Source organism: Colossoma macropomum, unplaced genomic scaffold (assembly GCF_904425465.1).
Source record: "Colossoma macropomum unplaced genomic scaffold, Colossoma_macropomum, whole genome shotgun sequence".
Taxonomy (NCBI): Eukaryota; Metazoa; Chordata; class Actinopteri; order Characiformes; family Serrasalmidae; genus Colossoma; species Colossoma macropomum.
This window is the reverse complement of record NW_023494789.1, coordinates 11629014-11647549: the sequence shown is the minus strand read 5'-3', so window position 1 is coordinate 11647549 and position 18536 is coordinate 11629014. Positions and strand designations below refer to the sequence as shown.

Sequence of the window (18536 nt, the reverse complement as noted above, 5' to 3'; positions counted from 1 at the left end):
ATCGCCCGCCTTCTGCGCTCTTCGCTCTGATTGGTCAATCGCTCAGTTACTATGGGGACACTGTGGCAACCGCATGTAAGCTCCGCCCTTTTGCCCGTATATGGTGCGTCCCAGCCCCGTTTGTAGGTTCTGATTGGTCGGCGACGTCTTCGACAACATTTTGTGAAGTCACGATAGAAAAATTTTTCAGCTCGCCGTACAGCTCCCACCAAGCGCGCAAAATTAAAGGCACTGTCGCCTGGAAAGGCGGTTGAATCTATCTGTTTTGATTTATTTAAATCGAGTGAAGGCAAAACATACGACGGAGAGAAAAAAGGAGGACGCCGAAGCCAACGGTCAGACACGACGACAAGACTTACTGGTTTAAACGCGGAGATAAGGTAAGGCGACGGAAAGCAGCTACGTTTTAAAATAGTTTCATTTCCCCATTCTCGACGACTCAAGCGTAGGCTACTAAAACACGGGCTCGTGTAAGGTGTCTTTTTTAGTTCTTTAATTTTTTATAATGTCCCTTTTATCCGTTTCAGAGACATCATTTTCCCCGTACGTTGTTCGGTTGTCATTTCTGGGTATAGGCAGGCTACACGGTAGTAAACAAGTTAGCATGTTAGCTTAGCATAGTCGTAACAAAGCTATGCACCGGCATTCAGTTTAAAATGAGACATAACGTTAGGCGGCTCCCTGTGTCTCGCTAGTATTTATTATATTTTTGAGCTGGTATTAATCCACTGTGTAAGCCGAATGGTACGAAGCTGAAGTCGGCTTCATTTTCGCCAGCTTCTTGTTCGAATTTTGCCGTTCCACCTTAAATGGTGCAGCAGTTACGTTCTGGCGCCTGAAGCGCCAGAATGTACTTGCTGCACCATTTAAGGTGGAACGGAAAAAAATTAAACACGAAGCTGGCAAATAAGGAAACCGACTTCAGCCTCGTCCGAAAGGTTAATTTAGAGATTTTTTAAAGGCTTAATCTGGCGCTGAGACGATGGTCCTGAGTGAGAAGGAGGCGGGGAGGAGACTGACTTCAGCGGCAGCCCGAGGAGACGCGGCGGAGGTGCGGCGGGTGCTGGAGGACTGCAGGGTTCATCCAGACACGGTGAACGAATTCGGGAAAACCGCCTTACAGGTAAACAAAAATGGGCCATAGCGGCTCGTATTATCCTACGCTTAGTTTTCTGGAAGATTTGAGCGCTATAATCCACACATTAGGTTGCTGAGGGGTGTATTAAAGGGGAACACCCACAGTTTTTTTCAAAAGTTACACGTAATGAAATGGTAGAGATGTAAACGAAGTCCTTCAGAGTGGTTTAGTGTGAAATGTTCCGCTGTAGGGAAACATACCGAGTCAGAACTGTTTACAGTGGTGGTGATAGGAACCAGACGTCCACCCCTAAAACTCCCTCACAGAAATGATTATGAATACGTTGCCTGAGATCTTGTTATTTAGATATTGTTTTATGATGGTTTTGTGATCAAGTTTTGGTCTAAAACGTCTTGTTAATCTATTTATTTTAGTCCATTTAGGGTGGAGAGATAAATGTAGGGCGTGGTGTGGTAAAATAGTTTTTTTCAGATTTTCCATTGTTTTACTATCATTGTCATTGCATATGAAAACCTAGAAGACACACGTAGGTTCACTGGTTGTTTTGGATAGTAAATAAAATGTGTTGTAGACATGGTGACCCCTGGTTCCCAACACCACCACTGGGAAATCCAAGTTCATAATTTTCTCTACAATTAACCATTTCATATCAAACCACTCTGAATGAATTTGTTTACATCGCAACGACGGAATTATGCAAAAATTTTGAAAAATCAGTGGAATTCCCCTTTAAAACTCTTAAAGCCATTTTCATTTGTGATCTTATGCACCAGTAATACCAAAATATTGACATTTCACTGCATTTTTTTAGAGCCAAGTGTAGTATCACATAGTCACCTTTGTTTTCGTCTTCATCGTTTACAATATAGCTGAACATGCATGTACAAATATACTGAAAAGAACAGGGATTGAAAAAAAATAATAATGAAACTAAGAAAGAAACCCTTTTAGTAAAAAAAGCAAAAATAATATACAAAAGTATAAAAATGTAATTTAAAAATAAGTTACCAAAGATGAAAACTAAAACAACCAGAATAATAAGCAACTAAAATAATAATTTTAAATCTAAACTCCATATTATACGCCACCAACACACAACTGTTGTATCCTGCTTCTTTGGATGTAAACCAAACATATGTTCTCCAGATGGGACCATGGCCAACAGGACAAGGATGCACCGATATGGCAGTTGCCAGCAGATGCCGACTTATAAATGTTTATAAAATGTAGAGTCTGGGAGTACATCTGCCTGGATTAGCATAGAGAAATATACCATTTATTTCTATTAGCTTCTAAATGCTGTACAGTTAATACAATGCAGACATCTTAGCACAGAATCCCAGCATCACTTTCCGCTTATCCAGAGTAAAATAAATGTCATCAAATATTGGTCTAAAATATCAAATCTAAACGTCTGTCTGACACCAATATATATATATATCATTAATAAATTATCTGCTTAAACGAATATGAAGCTGATGTCATTGTCCTTCCCTAAAAGCGGTGAATATTTTTGATACTTAAGAAGTCTGTTATTCATTAGTAATATCAACATATGTTTAGGTTTATGAGTGGCTAAATCTCTTACTGTTCAGGATGTAACAGCAAATCTTGAATAAAAATGTCAATCCCAGGTGCCATACTGTACTGCTGTTTTTGTACCTACAGCTGCCCTAAAGCAGGAGCCTATCTGAGGTCCTCAAGGGCCAGAGTCCAGCAAAGGTGATTTCCCTGCTCAAACATACCTACTAAGTACGGTCATTAACTGATGAGGTGAATCAGCTGTGTTTGAGCAGGGAAATCACCCAACTGTACTGGATTCTCCAGCTTTCCCAGATGAGAGTTGGCATGCTGTGGTGTAAGCTATAACTTACTTTTGGTTTTCAATAAGCTAATGAAGTGTTGGACAAAAGCAAGCTGACTTTTTTTCTTTGTAACTCAGTCATTACTGTTTATTATCAATACATGACTTTACCCTACAAATTCACCACACTATGAACTGGCTATAGCAGTGATGTATGATTGTATCAGTCTTATATTGAAGACATTTAAATAGAGATATATAAATATAGATATATCACTCTTTCAGTAAAGTCATGATATGTCACAATATTTATTTTGTCACACATCTGACCAGATGGAAAAGTAAAAAAAAAGATCCAGTAGTGCTACATTTTTAAAAATTCTATCAAAAACTGTGACCACAATGATTTTTATTCACTATTTGGCAGACTGTGTTGCACTAAATCCAGTTAAACAGGATTAATTTTTCTCTCTTTTTAATGAGACATGCAGTTGGCCTATGTTTTACATGTATTGAAGATATATACAGTCTGTTCAGAAAAGCATAGTGTATTGTGTTGTGATATGAACGATATATATTGTCAGATGGCTCATCCATACTTTCTGTACAGTGCTTGAGTGGACAACATTAGGACCGCACAATATAAACAAATTGCCATTATGTGATTAAACGGAACCAGACATTTTTCCAAGTATTTTTGGGCCATTTCTATCGGTTCAGTCACTATGAAATTTACAGACAATATAAAGAGCAACACACATTTTTAAATTATGTCAAAAACTAAAAAAGGCAAAAATGGAGATATTCTCCATTTTTAGCTCTAGTGGACATTGTTGGTGCATGTAAACAAATGTTTATATAGTGTGGTCATCTTTTATTGTGTTTACTGTTCTCCAGGTTATGATGATGGGCAACACCAGTGTGGCTTGCCTGTTGCTGGAGAGTGGTGCAAATCCGAACATCCAGGACCGCTTTGGAATAACGCCGGCCCACGACGCAGCCCGAACAGGCTTTTTGGACACGCTCCGTGTCCTAGTGGACTTCGGCGCTGATGTCAACGTTCCCGATCAGTCAGGAGTCTTACCCATACACCTTGCCATTCGAGAGGGCTACAGAGATGTGGTAGAGTATTTAGCCCCCCGTTCAAACCTCGGGCACCAGGACACGCGAGGGGATAATGCGCTGGACATCGCCAAGGCAACGTGCACTCCAGATTTGGTGGAGCTGCTAAAACGACAGCTAGAGTCCACCTTAGCTTTTCAGTCATAGAAAAATAGTTCTAAGTCTAGAGCTTAACCTCTTGAAACAATTCTGAAGTTCTAGAGCCCAGTCCTTTCAGGGCGGGTGCACTTTTTTCATGTACAGTACTAGATTACTATGTGTTTACTTTTTTTTTAAAAAGATGTTTAATTGTTCAGTTGCATAGTTAAATCAGAATACTAGATGAAGAATGTAGCAGCAGCAGTTTTGCACAGAGTGAAGTACCAGAGCTGGGAATGAGGAACACTTTCCCATTCCAGCTGTCTGGGTGTTTGCCATGCACAATTGTAAATAGCTCTTTTTTCATCCTTTTACAGCCAACATTACATTTGCTGCACGGGTCTGTGTAGAAAACTTGAACTGTTAACCTTTTTTTTTTTTTAAAGAAACAAAACAAAAACAAAATGAAAAAAATTTCATGAAATTACTGTTGCATTCTCTCACTTAGTGAGGTTTGCAACATGCACTGATGAACTTGTAGATTATTTACTTAGTTTGTGTTTTTTGTGTGTATTAAAACTTTAGTGTTTATGAAGTGTATATAACATTTTATGGGAATATTGACTTATTTATTGAGAAATTGTACATATGCATTTATGTTTACCGTGGGATTTCTTATGTTATTTATAAAAATACTTGTCAACACCCCTCTGCCCTGCCCCCTAAATGGATGTACTGGTATTGTTATCACATGAATTCTTTGAAACAATTAAATGCTTAAACCAGAGTTGGTCATTTGTTGTACATTGTGTGAAAATGTATAAAATGAAGGGAAAAAATCAAAACACACAATTCCTTTTACCACAAGAGGGCTCTGTTCACAAACATTTCTCACAGAAAGCCAAAATCACCACCACAGAATTAATTGTTAATGATACAAACTAATTTTTATGATACACAATTGCTACAAAATATGTACCTCCTCAAACTTAGAACCGATTTTTAGAATGTCTTCTTTAATCATTTGTTGAGATGTAAACAAAGACATTTGAAGTTGATTCTGATGTGAAATGGTTAATTGTAGAGTAGAATGGTGGTGATGGGAACCAGGGGTTGCCATGTCCACAACACAAATAAAAGAATTATATTTACTATTCAAAACCAACAGTGAACCTACGTGTGCCTTCTGAGTTTTTATATGCAATAATATTGGAGACTAATCTGAAATGATAAATTTTCTTTGGGGACTATTTTGCCTTGTGCCTCTTTTAAAGAATAAAAAGCTTATCTTAAAACTATCGTAAACAATGCATCAGGCAACGTATTCATAACCATTTACTGTAACATCTTTTAGTGGGGGAGTTTTTAGACACAAACACTTTGGACGTCTGGCTCCTGTCACCACTACTGTGAACCAGGGGTTGGCAACATGTTGCTCTTTTACTGCCCTGTTGTGGCTCCACAGCAGAATTAGGTTTTTAGGTAAGAATAAAATTATCTTCCTTGGCAGTAAAATAGCTCTGCCGATTGTTTAAACAATACATTTAATAATGGTCTTAAATGCTGGAATTTGCTAATTCACCAACCTTTAACCCTTAAAATTAGCGTGCAGACTGCTGATCACCATAGCAACACAGCAACAGTCTCCCTTAGCTAGTAGCTAACGAAACGGCAAAGAAAGATGTAAGATGAACCGATAATTTGGAGACGAATGGACTTGCTTGTGTTTATAAACACTCCAGCTGATACACTTGATCTGCAATGAAAAACTGTCGAGCCCCAAACCGCCGCAAGGCTGAAGTCAGCTTCTCATTTGCCATCTTCTTGTTCGAATTTTCCTGTTCCACCTTAAATGGTGCGACAGTTACATTCTGGTGCCTCAGGCATCATTTAAGGTGGAACGGGAAGATTCAAACAAGAAGATGGTGAATGAGACATTTCACAAGAAACTATTCTACTTTTGCAGAAAAGTTTCCTGCTGGAGATGTGAGAAAAGCAGCTATAGCTGATCTAAAGCTTAAAGCAGAGCAAAGTAAATCTGCGTTTTCATTTATATTTTTTGCCTATACTGGCTAGGATATTAGCATATACTGAGACATATCTACAGACAAAATGGTAAAACATTACTTCAATAAAACGACATACAATGTTGTGGCTCCCAAGGCGGATTGATTTTTGTTGAAAGGACAAAATGGCTCTTCTTAACATTTGGGTTGCCAACTCCTGCTGTGAACAATTCTGACTTAAATTTCTCTAGAATTTTAGCATTTCACATCAGACCACCCTGAATGACAGTTTACATCTTAGCCATTTAAATATGCAGTGGGATTCCTCTTTAAATTTAGGTACCATTTGCACAATGCAGGCTTTTTTACATCTGACAAACAGCATTTCTAGGATGTTTTACAATGTTTTACTTAAGCAAAAAGTACTGTTAATGATCATAAAACTCCAATATTAGAATGATTCCCTTTAATGACCAGCATATGGACTCCGTATATGTTCTTTTTTTCACCTAACAGTGTGGACTATGTAAACTGCTATGGTGTGTCCTCAAGGTGACTCAGCAAGGACATTTATAATTACCCGGTGTAGGAATGAGCCTTACCAAACAGCCCAAACAGTGCTCTGTCATTGAGGTAGACTAGCACAGCACTGAACAGGAACAGTTTGTCATGGGGTTTAAAGCTTGGAGGACATCAACACAATGGGTGTTTTGTTGGCCCTGGCTGCTTTAAAGCCAAGAGCCCAGGCTACCTGTTGCATCCTGTAACAAAATCTTCAGCAGCATTCATCCAGATTCCTTTTGGTTGCAGCCCTTTTTAACCGTTACCTCACCAAATCCATGTCAGTTTTAAGGTTTTATGGTTGTATTTTATAGTTTTGTGATTTTAGCATTAAGAATTAGTATCTTTATAACAACATTAGCTGCAGTCTGTGAGCCTGCATGGGTAATTTGAGGCCTGTCCATGGGATTAGGAATGAAAGGCCTCACAACACTAGAGGGCACCAGACTAAAAAGCTAGGTATTACAGTAGTTGCATCACAAACATAACTTTCAACATGATCTGCTCAGCACAGTAAAGTTTCAGTTCCAGATACAATGGAAAAATACATCTGATTGCTGACTCTCACGCGGGGATGACTTTATAAAATAACGGGCGTGACCAGAGATTTACGTCACCACATGTATTTTAGTGAAGGAGTGTCCTTAGCCTTAGCACACTTCCTCCTGTGTCAGTTTCTATTACAGTAATTGTTTTATCAGCATTTACTGTACAAAGTTCGAATTGTATATGTATGTGATTGCTGGGAAATGTTTTATGTGCAAGCATTTTAAGATGATATTTCCTCAGGTGTTGCTTATTAACTACCACTCACAAGACGTGGGTGGGGATGTAAAGTGATTGAGATTAGAAATAAATCACTGAAGACCTACACTACAGCACAATATGATCTAATAGCATGTTGCAATCATATTCCTACAATTGTATGTAAAAGTTTGGGCAGCTAAATCACACATTTTGTTGATTTTCTGAGTGAAAATAAGTGAACACATCCTCTGCAGAGAACACACTTCTGGACATTTTAATGCACAATCACTGTTTATTGGCTGAAATTAATATATTGGGAAACAAATAATACCTGTGCAAAAGCTACGGCACATTTTAGTGTATGTTTCTGCAATATTTTCCTAATATGTATGCACTAAAATTTGCAAATAAACGTCAGATGACTGTGTTCTCTGTAGAGAATATGTTAACTTATTATCACTTTTAAAAACCAACAAAATATGTCATCTGAACAGAGGTGTCCAAACATTTATAATTGGCTGTAAACACTGGCTGACCACTTCATTAATTATACCTCACTCTTTGTCCATTTTATCAGCTCCATTTATCATATAAGAGCACTTTGTAGTTCTACAATTACAGACTGTAGTCCATCTGTTTCTCTGCATACTTTGTTACCCTGTTCTTCAATGGTCAGGACCCCACAGGACCACCATAGAGCAGGTATTATTTTGGGGGGTGGATCATTCTCAGCACTGCAGTAACGCTGACGTGGTGGTGGTGTGTTAGTGTGTGTTGTGCTGGTACTAGTGGATCGGACACAGCAGTGCTGCTGGAGTTTTTAAACACCTCAGTGTCACTGCTGGACTGAGAATAGTCCACCAACCAAAAATATCCAGCCAACAGCGTCCTGTGGGCAGCGTCCTGTGACCACTGATGAAGGAGTAGAGGATGACCAACACAAACTGTGCAGCAAAAGAGAGCTATCATCTCTGACTTTACATCTTCAAGGTGGACTGACAAGGTAGGAATGTCTAAGAGTGGACAGTGAGTGGACACAGTGTTTAAAAACTCTAGCAGCACTGCTGTGTCTGATCCACTCGTACCAGCGCAACACACACTAACACACCACCACGTCAGCGTTACTGCAGTGCTGAGAACGATCCACCACCCAGACAATACCTGCTATGTGGTGGTCCTGTGGGGGTTCTGACCATTGAAGAATAGCGTAACAAAGTATGCAGAGAACTAGATGGACTACAGTCTGTAATTGTGCCGATATTCAATAACAACATTTATCACGATACTCAACGCACGTGATATTGTTTTTTCCTGGACACTTTGAAATACTGACGCTGCCTTTTAATCAAACAGGTTGCAATTTCACCAGAGACAGCGCTATTCTTACATAGTGTGCCAGCTAGAGTAACAGTGATCTGCCACTCAGCCACAAAAAAAGACAATCTAGGGGAAACCAAAGACATGAACGAAAATAAGGTAAAATATCTACAGGAAACAATGAAATTTTTTTGGAAAATTTAGTCTACGGGTTCCATTATTTTGCTAAGTTTAACATATTGAAAAAATAAAACGTTTTATTCTCATCCCAAAATATGTTAAATTCAGCAAATAAACAGTAATTGTGCATTACAATGTGCAGAAGTGTGTTTATTTTTTTGTTTATTTTGTTTATTTTTAGGATCCCCATTAGCTGCTATTGTGATAGCCGCTATTCTTCCTGGGGTCCAGTAGACATATCAAACATAACACAAATAGTACGGTAACAATTAACAATACAAGTCCTACAAACACGAGTAAAAAATTAAGAAAAACAATAAAGACTGAGAGGGGAGAAAAAAAAAATAAACAATGTAACCATAACATAACATAACATAAGAAAGACAATTGAAAACTGAAAAATCACACTGAAGAAAATATTGTGTTTGTATTTACAAAACTTTAGTGACTATAATCTGGTAAATATCTACATTCCTACCCAATCCACCATAGTGTGTTCTCTGTAGAGGATGTGTTCACTTTCATTTAGAAAATCAACAAAACGTCATTTGACCAGGGGTGCCAAAACTTTTGCACACGTCTGTATGTTTTTTTCTCTCAATACAATATTGTGATGGAATAATGGTGTAAACCATTGCAAAAGGTTACATAATCCTGATATTACATTTTTATTCCAAATTTTGATAGTGATATTTGTTGAAATATTTAAAAACACTGTGGTGAACCCTGATATGATGTTGTCAACAGTTCTTCTGCATCATCTTTGATTAGTATGACTTGCATTTGCTTGATTTACATTCCTGGATTCATCTAAACATCCAAAGCCTGTCTGTGATTGGTTAAGATACTCACAGCACACAACAAAACATTCAGAGCTCATGTGCTCTTCTGGAATATCACCAGTAGGTTCAGAATCATTGCATTAACTATTAACCCACAATATACTGTGCAGCCACACTAACGGAAATTTCCATTACCCAAAGCCCTGCCCCCACTGAGTCTGAGCAGGTGAGGTGGGCCTGAGGAGAGATGTGTTGGGGCAGGATTGAGTCATGCGTTTCTCTCATTTTTGTTGCAATCAAATAATTGAGGCATAACTGCACACAGCGCTGCCAACTACTGCACATTCCTTCTAACTTTCATCTAATTTTCTCTACTGAATCACTTGTGACCATATGCCTGAGGTTTGTGACAATATGCCATTGAATTTGTGTGAAGAATTCAAGGCACTAAACAGTAATAGATGTGCTAATATTTAGTTAAACGCCTCCTTCAGTAATGAATTCTGTGTAACTTCTGGAAAGGTTGTACTATAGGCCATACAGTAAAACAAGTAATACCTGCTGCAGGTTACTTTTTTTTTGTTCCTCCTTTTTCACAGGCTCGATGCCAAACCACATTCCACAATGGGGTGAATGAATTACAATTACAAGAGGTTGAACTTCATATCTTTAACATATTTGTTCTTCTGAAGGCACAGATGCTGATCAGTGAAGGAAAATATCAGCTGTGTATGAACTGCCTCATCATTTTGGCTCCACAACTGTAATACCAGCATAAATATGCAAACAAAGCAGCAGATTTTTAGTTTCATCTATGCAGTAATATCTTGCATCATCTATGAACACCCACATGATCTCTACTGCTCCAGCAAAAATGGGAAGTCTCCTCAAGCCAGCCAGTGACCCAACTAAACAAGTCTGACCACCCACTGCTTAGTAGAAAAAAAGCTTAAAATGTGAGTGAAAATGCTTCCAACAATCATTCAGAGACATAAAGTTAAAGGCGTATCAGGCATAAAAATACAACGATAATACATCCTTTATTGCAAGAAAGGTACAAAAGTTTCCAAATCTAAGGCACTTAATGCAATAATTAAAATGAATATCATTCAATACTGATGATTGCTCATCTTAAATGAGTATCTAAATGCTTGTGCTCAAGCCAGGGCTGGCTGCAGTGCACCAAGCCCAATCAGAGAGTAAAATAAATAATGTAATAATAATAATAATTTTTCCACATTCAATTATTTAAGCCATTTTTACACATAAAATTAACTTTGCAAGTAATTAGCCCAAGTCAACATAATTCGCCCTCCTCCAAGTATGCCCTTGCAATTAATCAACCCAAGGTGAGCTACATTCATCAGGTTGGTGGGTTTCTACTACTCCAAATATGAATCAGATCATCTTTCATTCATTCTGCGTTTGATCTCAGAAGGCAACAAGTCAAGCAGGCTGTCCTCCACAAGCAGCCCGGACAACTTCAGCAGGCTGCATTCGGCTATTTCCACAGGCAAAGACTCCAACCTGTTTCCTTTCAGCTCCAAACAAATCAGATGAGCCAAGTTCCCAACTCTCGGGGACAGAAATGCAATACTGTTATTTCCCAGTGCCAAAGTCCTCAGCCTTTTACAGGAGAACAGCTCATCTGGTAGCGCTTCCAAGGAGTTGTAGGCTGCGGAAAAGTGCCAAAGACTCTGTAGGATCCCAATTTCAGGGGGCAGAGACTTTAGCTGGTTGTGAGAGAGGTCAAGGTGCCGAAGTTTGGTGCAGTAGCAAAGCCTTGGAGGCAGCTTCCAGATTTTGTTCCAGCTCAGGTTGAGTGTCTCCAGTGAGCGCAGTTTGCTGATATGTTCGGGGATAGAAGTGATGGAGTTGTGCCACAGTTTGAGCGTGTTTAGTCGCCGGCAGTGCTGCAGGCTCAGGATCTCCTCCACCATGGTCAGCCTATTCTCTCTCAGGTCTAGCTCCTGCAGACTGGCTAGGCTGAAGACGGCGCTAGGCAGGCGTTCCAGCTCGCACGCTGTCAGTTCCAGGGTGGCTAGGTTCACCAACTTCTTCAGGTTGCTAAAGGCTTGCAGCCGGGTTCCCTCATTGTGCACGCACAGCCTCAGCAGCTCGCCGGCCACGTCCGCCACTGCAGAAGGGATTTTGGTCAGTTTGCTGCACAAAGTCAATACTCTTAGCTTCTTGAGCTCACGCAAGGTGTCTAAGTTGGTGCTGCGGGACAGCTCGTTGGACAGTGGACCACTTATATGGAGTTCCTCCAGGTTTTGTAAGGTGTACATCCACATGGGTACTTGCTCTAGGCTTTCAAAGTTGAGGCGGAGGACCTTCAAGTTTTCCCGCAAGTGAGTGAGGGCTGGTAGGTGAAGTTTGGCAGGACAATGGACGAGGGAGAGTTCCTGCAAGGCTGTAAGTTGGGTCACTGTTCCAGGGATCGTCATATTGCTTATCATTTCCAGTTTCAGAGATTCTACTTCCGGTAGTTCAAACACAGTGTCCGGTAGCCCTGGCAACATGAACAAGTGCAGCTCCAAGCGGTTGCTTGCATTCCGGGACAGTCGTGTGCGAAGTTTTTTGATGGGCCACTCGTGGTTAAGGTTGACCTGACCCAACCTGCTCTCGCTCACCTCAGAGAGAAACACAGCAAAGCGCTTAGCGTAGAGAGGGTCGTACTGATCGCTGAGGTGAAACAGAAAAGCAAAGTCATTTTTGACGTCTGGGATGTCGTTGATCCCTGTCTCCAGACGCACCTGCTCAAAGGAATACTTTTTCAACGGCCGATGGAACAACCAGTAAAGGGAATAGATGCACAGAAGTCCATACACGCCAACAAAACATATGTAACAGTAAGCCAGTTTACAGAAGAGGTGTGCTTTGTTATGATTGCAGCAGAACAAGTTAAACCCAGTCAGGTCTGGCGGAACTACACAGGTGACCACAATCTCGATGTTCGGCACCAAGGCAACACTGTACATGGTAATAATGGCGAATTTTAAGACTTTGAGTGACGTTTGCAGAACATACATGAGGTACAGGAGGTCTGCCTCTTCTACATGTGTCCGAAACTTCCTTACCTTCTCAAATAGAGCCTTGGCTTGTTCACCTTCCTTCTTGTCCAAAACAGATGTGGCACGCTCTGTCTCATCCTTCTCTGAGTTGGACACAACAGATGTGGACCGGACAAAAACAGTCCCTTCATTTTCCCCATCAGGACTTTCCACTGCTGATGGTTTCACACTGGCATTCTTTTTCCACATGACTGTCCGCTCATCTTCTCTCTCTTCAGACACCTCACTAATCGCTCGTGTAGTCCAGGGTGAGTCAAAACACTTGGCCAGGATTGTCACAAACAGCTCAATCTTGGACGATGTCCCAGGAAATTTGAACCAGAAGCTGCTGGCCACCATGAAGATCATGGTATGTATGACCACCAGGTAGGGGAAATACTTGGCGTACCAGTGCACAGCCCGTTCGTAGCAGAAGCTGTTGATGAAGATGTACTGGTGGATGTCCAGGTCATTCTTGCGGCCAAAAATCTCCATGATGTTGGGGGCTATTTGCTTAGTAATGACATGCTCCCAGAAGCTCTTGTTTTCTCTGGGCTGTTGGAGATGGTTACAGTCCATGTCTATGTCTGATGTCTCGCTGATACGATCAGGGAGACAGGAGATCTTTTCCTGAGTCAGCTACAAAAAGAGGAAGGCACAGAACAACTGTCAATTCTGTGACACACTACTACTTGTTTTATTATGTACTTCATTGGTCCTACAAGGGAAATTTGTCAGTTTGCTGCCCAACTATGCCCAATCAGGAAGCAGCACAGCAGCAGCACAGCAGCTCCACATAGGGCAGTGGGAGGCTAAGTGCCCTGCCTTAAGTATTTCTGGGATTCAAACCAGCAACCTTACGATTGATAACTCACCATTCTTACCTCTTTAAGTTAAGAAATAATCAGTAATATACTGTAATTACCAATTTATAGTAATTCTTCTCAAGCTTTGCCTTAAGATTTGATCACTGTTTTGCAAGTAGAAGGAATTCTTAATATTATTTTTATATTTATATTTTATAATATAATATATAAATTAGGCCAATTGGACAAGCTAAATTGCCCCTAGGTGTGAATGTGTGTGTGATTGTGTATGTATGTCTGTCTGTCTGCCCTGCGATGGACTGGCGACCTGTCCAGGGTGTATCCTGCCTTCTGCCCAATGACAGCTGGGATAGGCTCCAGCACCCCACCGCAACCCAGGAGGATAAGAGGTTTAGATGATGTATGTATGTATGTATAATTTTATAAGTTCATTCTTCAAGCTACACAGATTTCTCAGTCATCTACGGATCATCCACAGATTTACTCACTATTCTAAAATTTCCCTTTTTTAACAGCATTCTACTATTATTTGAACATATGAAATTATACAGTACTGACATCATTTCATACATGTATGGGCGTTGAAATTAGTTCTATATTATTGAAAATGTTAATCCAAAAACTGCTAAATGCTAATGTACAACACTTATATGTATTACAACCATTTGTGTAATAGCTTATAATCAGTCGATCAGTATTTTCTGAACACATACAATATATTACATATAATTTATTGCAGTTGCCAATGATAAATACCATGTGCTGACTAGTAGAACTATATCCAACACTTGTCACACTAACCAGCGATCTCCAAATGGAGGAATGATTGGAAATAATGAGTTTGTCACACTCAATCAGTCATTCTGTGGCAGAGCTCTGGATTGCTTCAGCAGGAGCAAGCTTGTAATGTCTGACATAAGATGATATGAATGAAATACTAAGCCCTGGAGAGTTACTAATCCAATTCTATTCGAATCTGGGTCAGGACAGTGCAAAAACAGGCAAGATTGTGTGCCTTTCTCACACTTGAAGGTCAGCCTCACTGATAAGAACCCATGAATAACACGTTTAAATGGAAGGAGTCAGAACACAACCCACACAACACAATGTATTGTATCATTTACTCTATTGTATATGTTGAACTTTGATGACTTTGTCTTATATGCTATGTAAATATGCAAACAGATATACTTCTACACTGCGGTTAGAAAATAATTTTCCACTCATATAGTCATCATGTATTAATTTCTATAATTCCTAAGGTCTAAAATGACTTTTTAATCTCAGAATTAGTACTGATGATAAGAAAGTGTACAAAACAGAGCAGGAAAAATAATTTCCTGTATACAGTGAAAACAGACAGACTCTAATCTATGAATGCTTTTTGGTGAATAAACAAAGCGCTGGTCACACGCCTCTCTCCTCTGTCAGTATTTAAAAATGTGACCGGTGTGGGGGAGGATGGCTGATAGTGAAAGGTGGTGTACCTGCACGGTGCACCCGAACACGCCGATCATTAGCATGGCTATGCACAGGTACTCAGAGAAGACGTCCCACCAAGGCTTTAGAATCCGGAACCGGGGGTTGGGTTCCGAGGCAATATTCCGGAACTCGTTAACTGGAATCATCTTGGAACCTGCCAATGAGGGGTGAATAGGTGGGAGTGTAAACAATTCACACAAAGACTGAGATAACACAGAGAACTGCAGCTTTCTACAAACAATTGTGTACAACTGGCACTTTAAAACAACATTTAACCACAATAAAAACACTTTTATAAGTGTAGACTTGCTCTCTCACTCATGAAGATGAAAATCCATTTCGCTTCCAGTTTTGTAAATCGCAATTTCCCATCTAAATATATTCTATCACTGAAGAGCAAAAATGTTTAATTCAACTGAGGGGCCTGTAAAACAAGTGGACCTTGCATGGAGACTGTAAAAAGAGATACCTCAGTATATGGGCTTTGAGGATGATGTTCCTATTCATCCACCCATCACTCAGATATGGACCGAACCGAACCAACGGTCTAAATCATTTTGAAATGTCCTTGCTTTCATATTACATTTTCTGAATAGGTCTAAAATAGAAATAAACAGACTGCAATACTGAAGCAGGAAGAGTGGATGTCTTACATAACAACAAATGGAACTTTTGTTTAATTCTTTTGTTTTGGATGTGTTCAGGCAAGGCCTGTGAAATTATTTGGCTAAAGAACCTTTTTCTTGTCCGGATGTGAATATTTCGGATGGAGAGGAGCCTTACATCAACCTCAGCATCCAGGTGCCGAGGCAGGAGGACTGTAAGTCTCCGTCTATTTATGTTTCAGACAAACTAAAACATAGTGGGGTGTCATGATAATCTGTCTATACAAACCCAAGACACAATGTGCGATAGGGATGGATGAAAATAGCTACATCTAGGACAGCTTTTAAACTATTTTTGTGTATTTTTGGAGGCTGTTAGAGAAAACATTCACTGATTTTTTGAATTACTTGTTTTCAGGTTGTTCAGAAGATGCGGAATAGGATAGTAAACACTAATATAATGAAAGTGCAGTAGGCAAAGCAGCGTCTTATGTTTTGGGCCAGTTTAAGTCCTTTATAGGGCAAAAGAAAAGATTCTGCAGAAAAAAGCTACAAATGACCTTGATTCCCAGTAATAATGTCACTCTTAGATTAGCAAAAGAATAACAGAATACAGCTAATATGTTCTGATGACCATTACCATACCAGGTTCCAGATTCATCTCAAAAGAAAACATACAAATTTAGCTCCAACTGAATGACAGATTAAGAAGGTGTTACTGTAATTTTGAAAAATGATCCAACAGAATAAGGACTTTGTTGATAACCTCACCAGCTGCAATGATCTCTAAAGAGAGAGTATACAAATGAACAGATACCAACTTTCTGTAACAATACTACACTCTTCTTCAAGGGTTCTTTAGTAAAGAAAATGGTTCTATGTAGAACTCTGAACACTCAAAAAACCCTTTGCATGATTAAAACATTCTTTGCATCATGAAAGGGTTCTTCAGGTTGATGGAAAATGTGAATGAATGTGCTGCAGATGGTTCTATATAGAACCTTTTTGAAAAAGGCTTGGCACTGTAACAACAGAAGAATTCTTTTGGGTGCTATATAAAACCCTTTTCAAAAAGGTTCTATATAGAACCATCTACAGCACATTCTCCATCAATCTGAATAACCCTTTCATGATGCAAAGAACTCTTCAATCATGCAAAGGGTTCTTTGAGTGTTCACCAATGTTTTAAGATTGTATAAGAAACCTAAGTTACTTCATTTATGGATTTTAAACTGTTCTTTTAAAACTGTCAAGCACTACAAACTGTCAGGTTCTAGATACAATGACTAAAGTCAACAAAATAGAAAAAAAAACAAGATGTCTGCTATTTAATTATCAAACAAATCAATAAAATTATGGAAGTACTATCACGAATATAAAAGCAATATCACGGTATGTCAATATTACAGTATACCAGTATAAATGATGCATTGTCCAGCCCTATGCTGTATAATACGTCTGTAATAATCTATATTTATGCCTTTGTATAATTTTCCTGTAGTACTCCTATAAGATATTATAATAAATTGGGTATTAGCCTGAAGTAAACTGTAGTAACTGCTTGAATTTACTGTAACACTGTAAAAAAAAAAATAGGTAGCATTACTAAAGTTCTTTTTCAGAAAGAGCTCTGAAAATATTGAGGCACAAATTTTTCAAAACGTCTGCATAATTAAATGGTTTATATATAAACAAAGCCATTCAGAGAGGTTTGGTGTGAAATGCTCTGTTCTAGATAAACTTACTGAGCCAGTATTGTTCACAGCGGTGGTGATAGGAACCAGACGCCCACCTCTAAAAGCTGCCTCACAGAAAGATACTACATGAAATGGATATGAATACTCAACCTGACGTCTGAGACACTGTTTTACAATAGTTTTGTGCTAAAGTTTTGGCCTAAAACCTGTTTTAATAAACGTATTTGAATCTGTTCATGGTGGAGGGATACAAGAAGGTTGTTATGAGGCAAAGCAGTCCTCAAATGAAACTTATTATATTCGGATTTAAGACTATTTTATCATCAGCATCATTACACAGAAACTCAGAAGGTTCACTTCTGGTTTTGGATAGTAAATAAAATGGCTATATTTGTGTTGTAGACATTGCGAACCCTGGTTCCTATCAACACCACTGTAAAGAAATCAGAGTCTGTCACTAAGTTTCACTACAACGAACATTTCACATCAAACTACTCTGAATGATTTTGTTTGCATCTCGACCACTGAATTACGCAGAAATGTTGAAAAACCGGTGGAATTCCCCTTTAAGTAAGTGCTGTCTTATTAAGTGATTATAACATCCAGGTCAGTGTCTTTGAGAACTACTTTAACACTAGGAAGGAAAGCCGAGGCTGATGTGCTGTAATGGATCTGTGGAGCTAATCCACCGGGGGGCTAATGTTAACAGTTATGCTAGCGCTGTTTTCCCTGTAATTCTGTTGAGTTTGAGGTTTTGGTCTGAGATACCTTGATTGAAATAAACCTCTCGTAAAGTGAAAATACAAATAAAAACCTCACCTCTTCTCTCGCCTCCTCCTCAGAAGTGAACGTGTACCAGCTGCTCCATGTGTTTGCCGGTAGCTCTCCCCGCACGAGTGAACCGGATCACTGGTTTCGTTACCTGCCAGACTGCGAGACGTTCAGGGACGGTTGAGTGATTCTTTTTGAACGATTCTTTTAAACGACTCATGAGAATCGAATCGAAAGTTTTTATTAGCTTATCACATCAAGGACAACTTCGACAAGCTCGCTTTGGCTGCTGTTCAGGCTCTGTGTATCTCTATGTTTCACTAAAACCGACTTAGCAAAAATTAACACCTTTTCTGTCTGCCTCTGAACGACTATTAGGTCTGTGTTTTCATTCATTAAAGGGAA

At 39.4% G+C, this 18536-nt stretch overlaps 2 protein-coding genes across 2 annotated transcripts; one reads left to right on the top strand and one right to left on the bottom strand.

Moving 5' to 3' along the window:
- The first annotated feature begins 154 nt into the window (after positions 1-154).
- On the top strand, positions 155-4890 carry cdkn2d (cyclin-dependent kinase inhibitor 2D (p19, inhibits CDK4)). Its single transcript, XM_036570090.1, has 3 exons — positions 155-380; positions 962-1123; positions 3801-4890. The coding sequence occupies exons 2-3, from the start codon at positions 983-985 to the stop codon at positions 4170-4172; spliced, it is 513 nt and encodes a 170-aa protein (XP_036425983.1). The 5' UTR covers positions 155-380; positions 962-982; the 3' UTR covers positions 4173-4890.
- A 5827-nt stretch (positions 4891-10717) lies between these two features.
- On the bottom strand, positions 10718-18306 carry si:zfos-323e3.4 (volume-regulated anion channel subunit LRRC8E). The gene is made up of 3 exons (XM_036570088.1): positions 18180-18306; positions 15064-15212; positions 10718-13388 (listed from the first exon to the last, which is right to left on the bottom strand). Exons 2-3 carry the CDS (start codon positions 15202-15204, stop codon positions 11100-11102), a joined length of 2430 nt encoding a protein of 809 aa, XP_036425981.1. The 5' UTR covers positions 15205-15212; positions 18180-18306; the 3' UTR covers positions 10718-11099.
- Between the last annotated feature and the right edge of the window lie 230 nt (positions 18307-18536).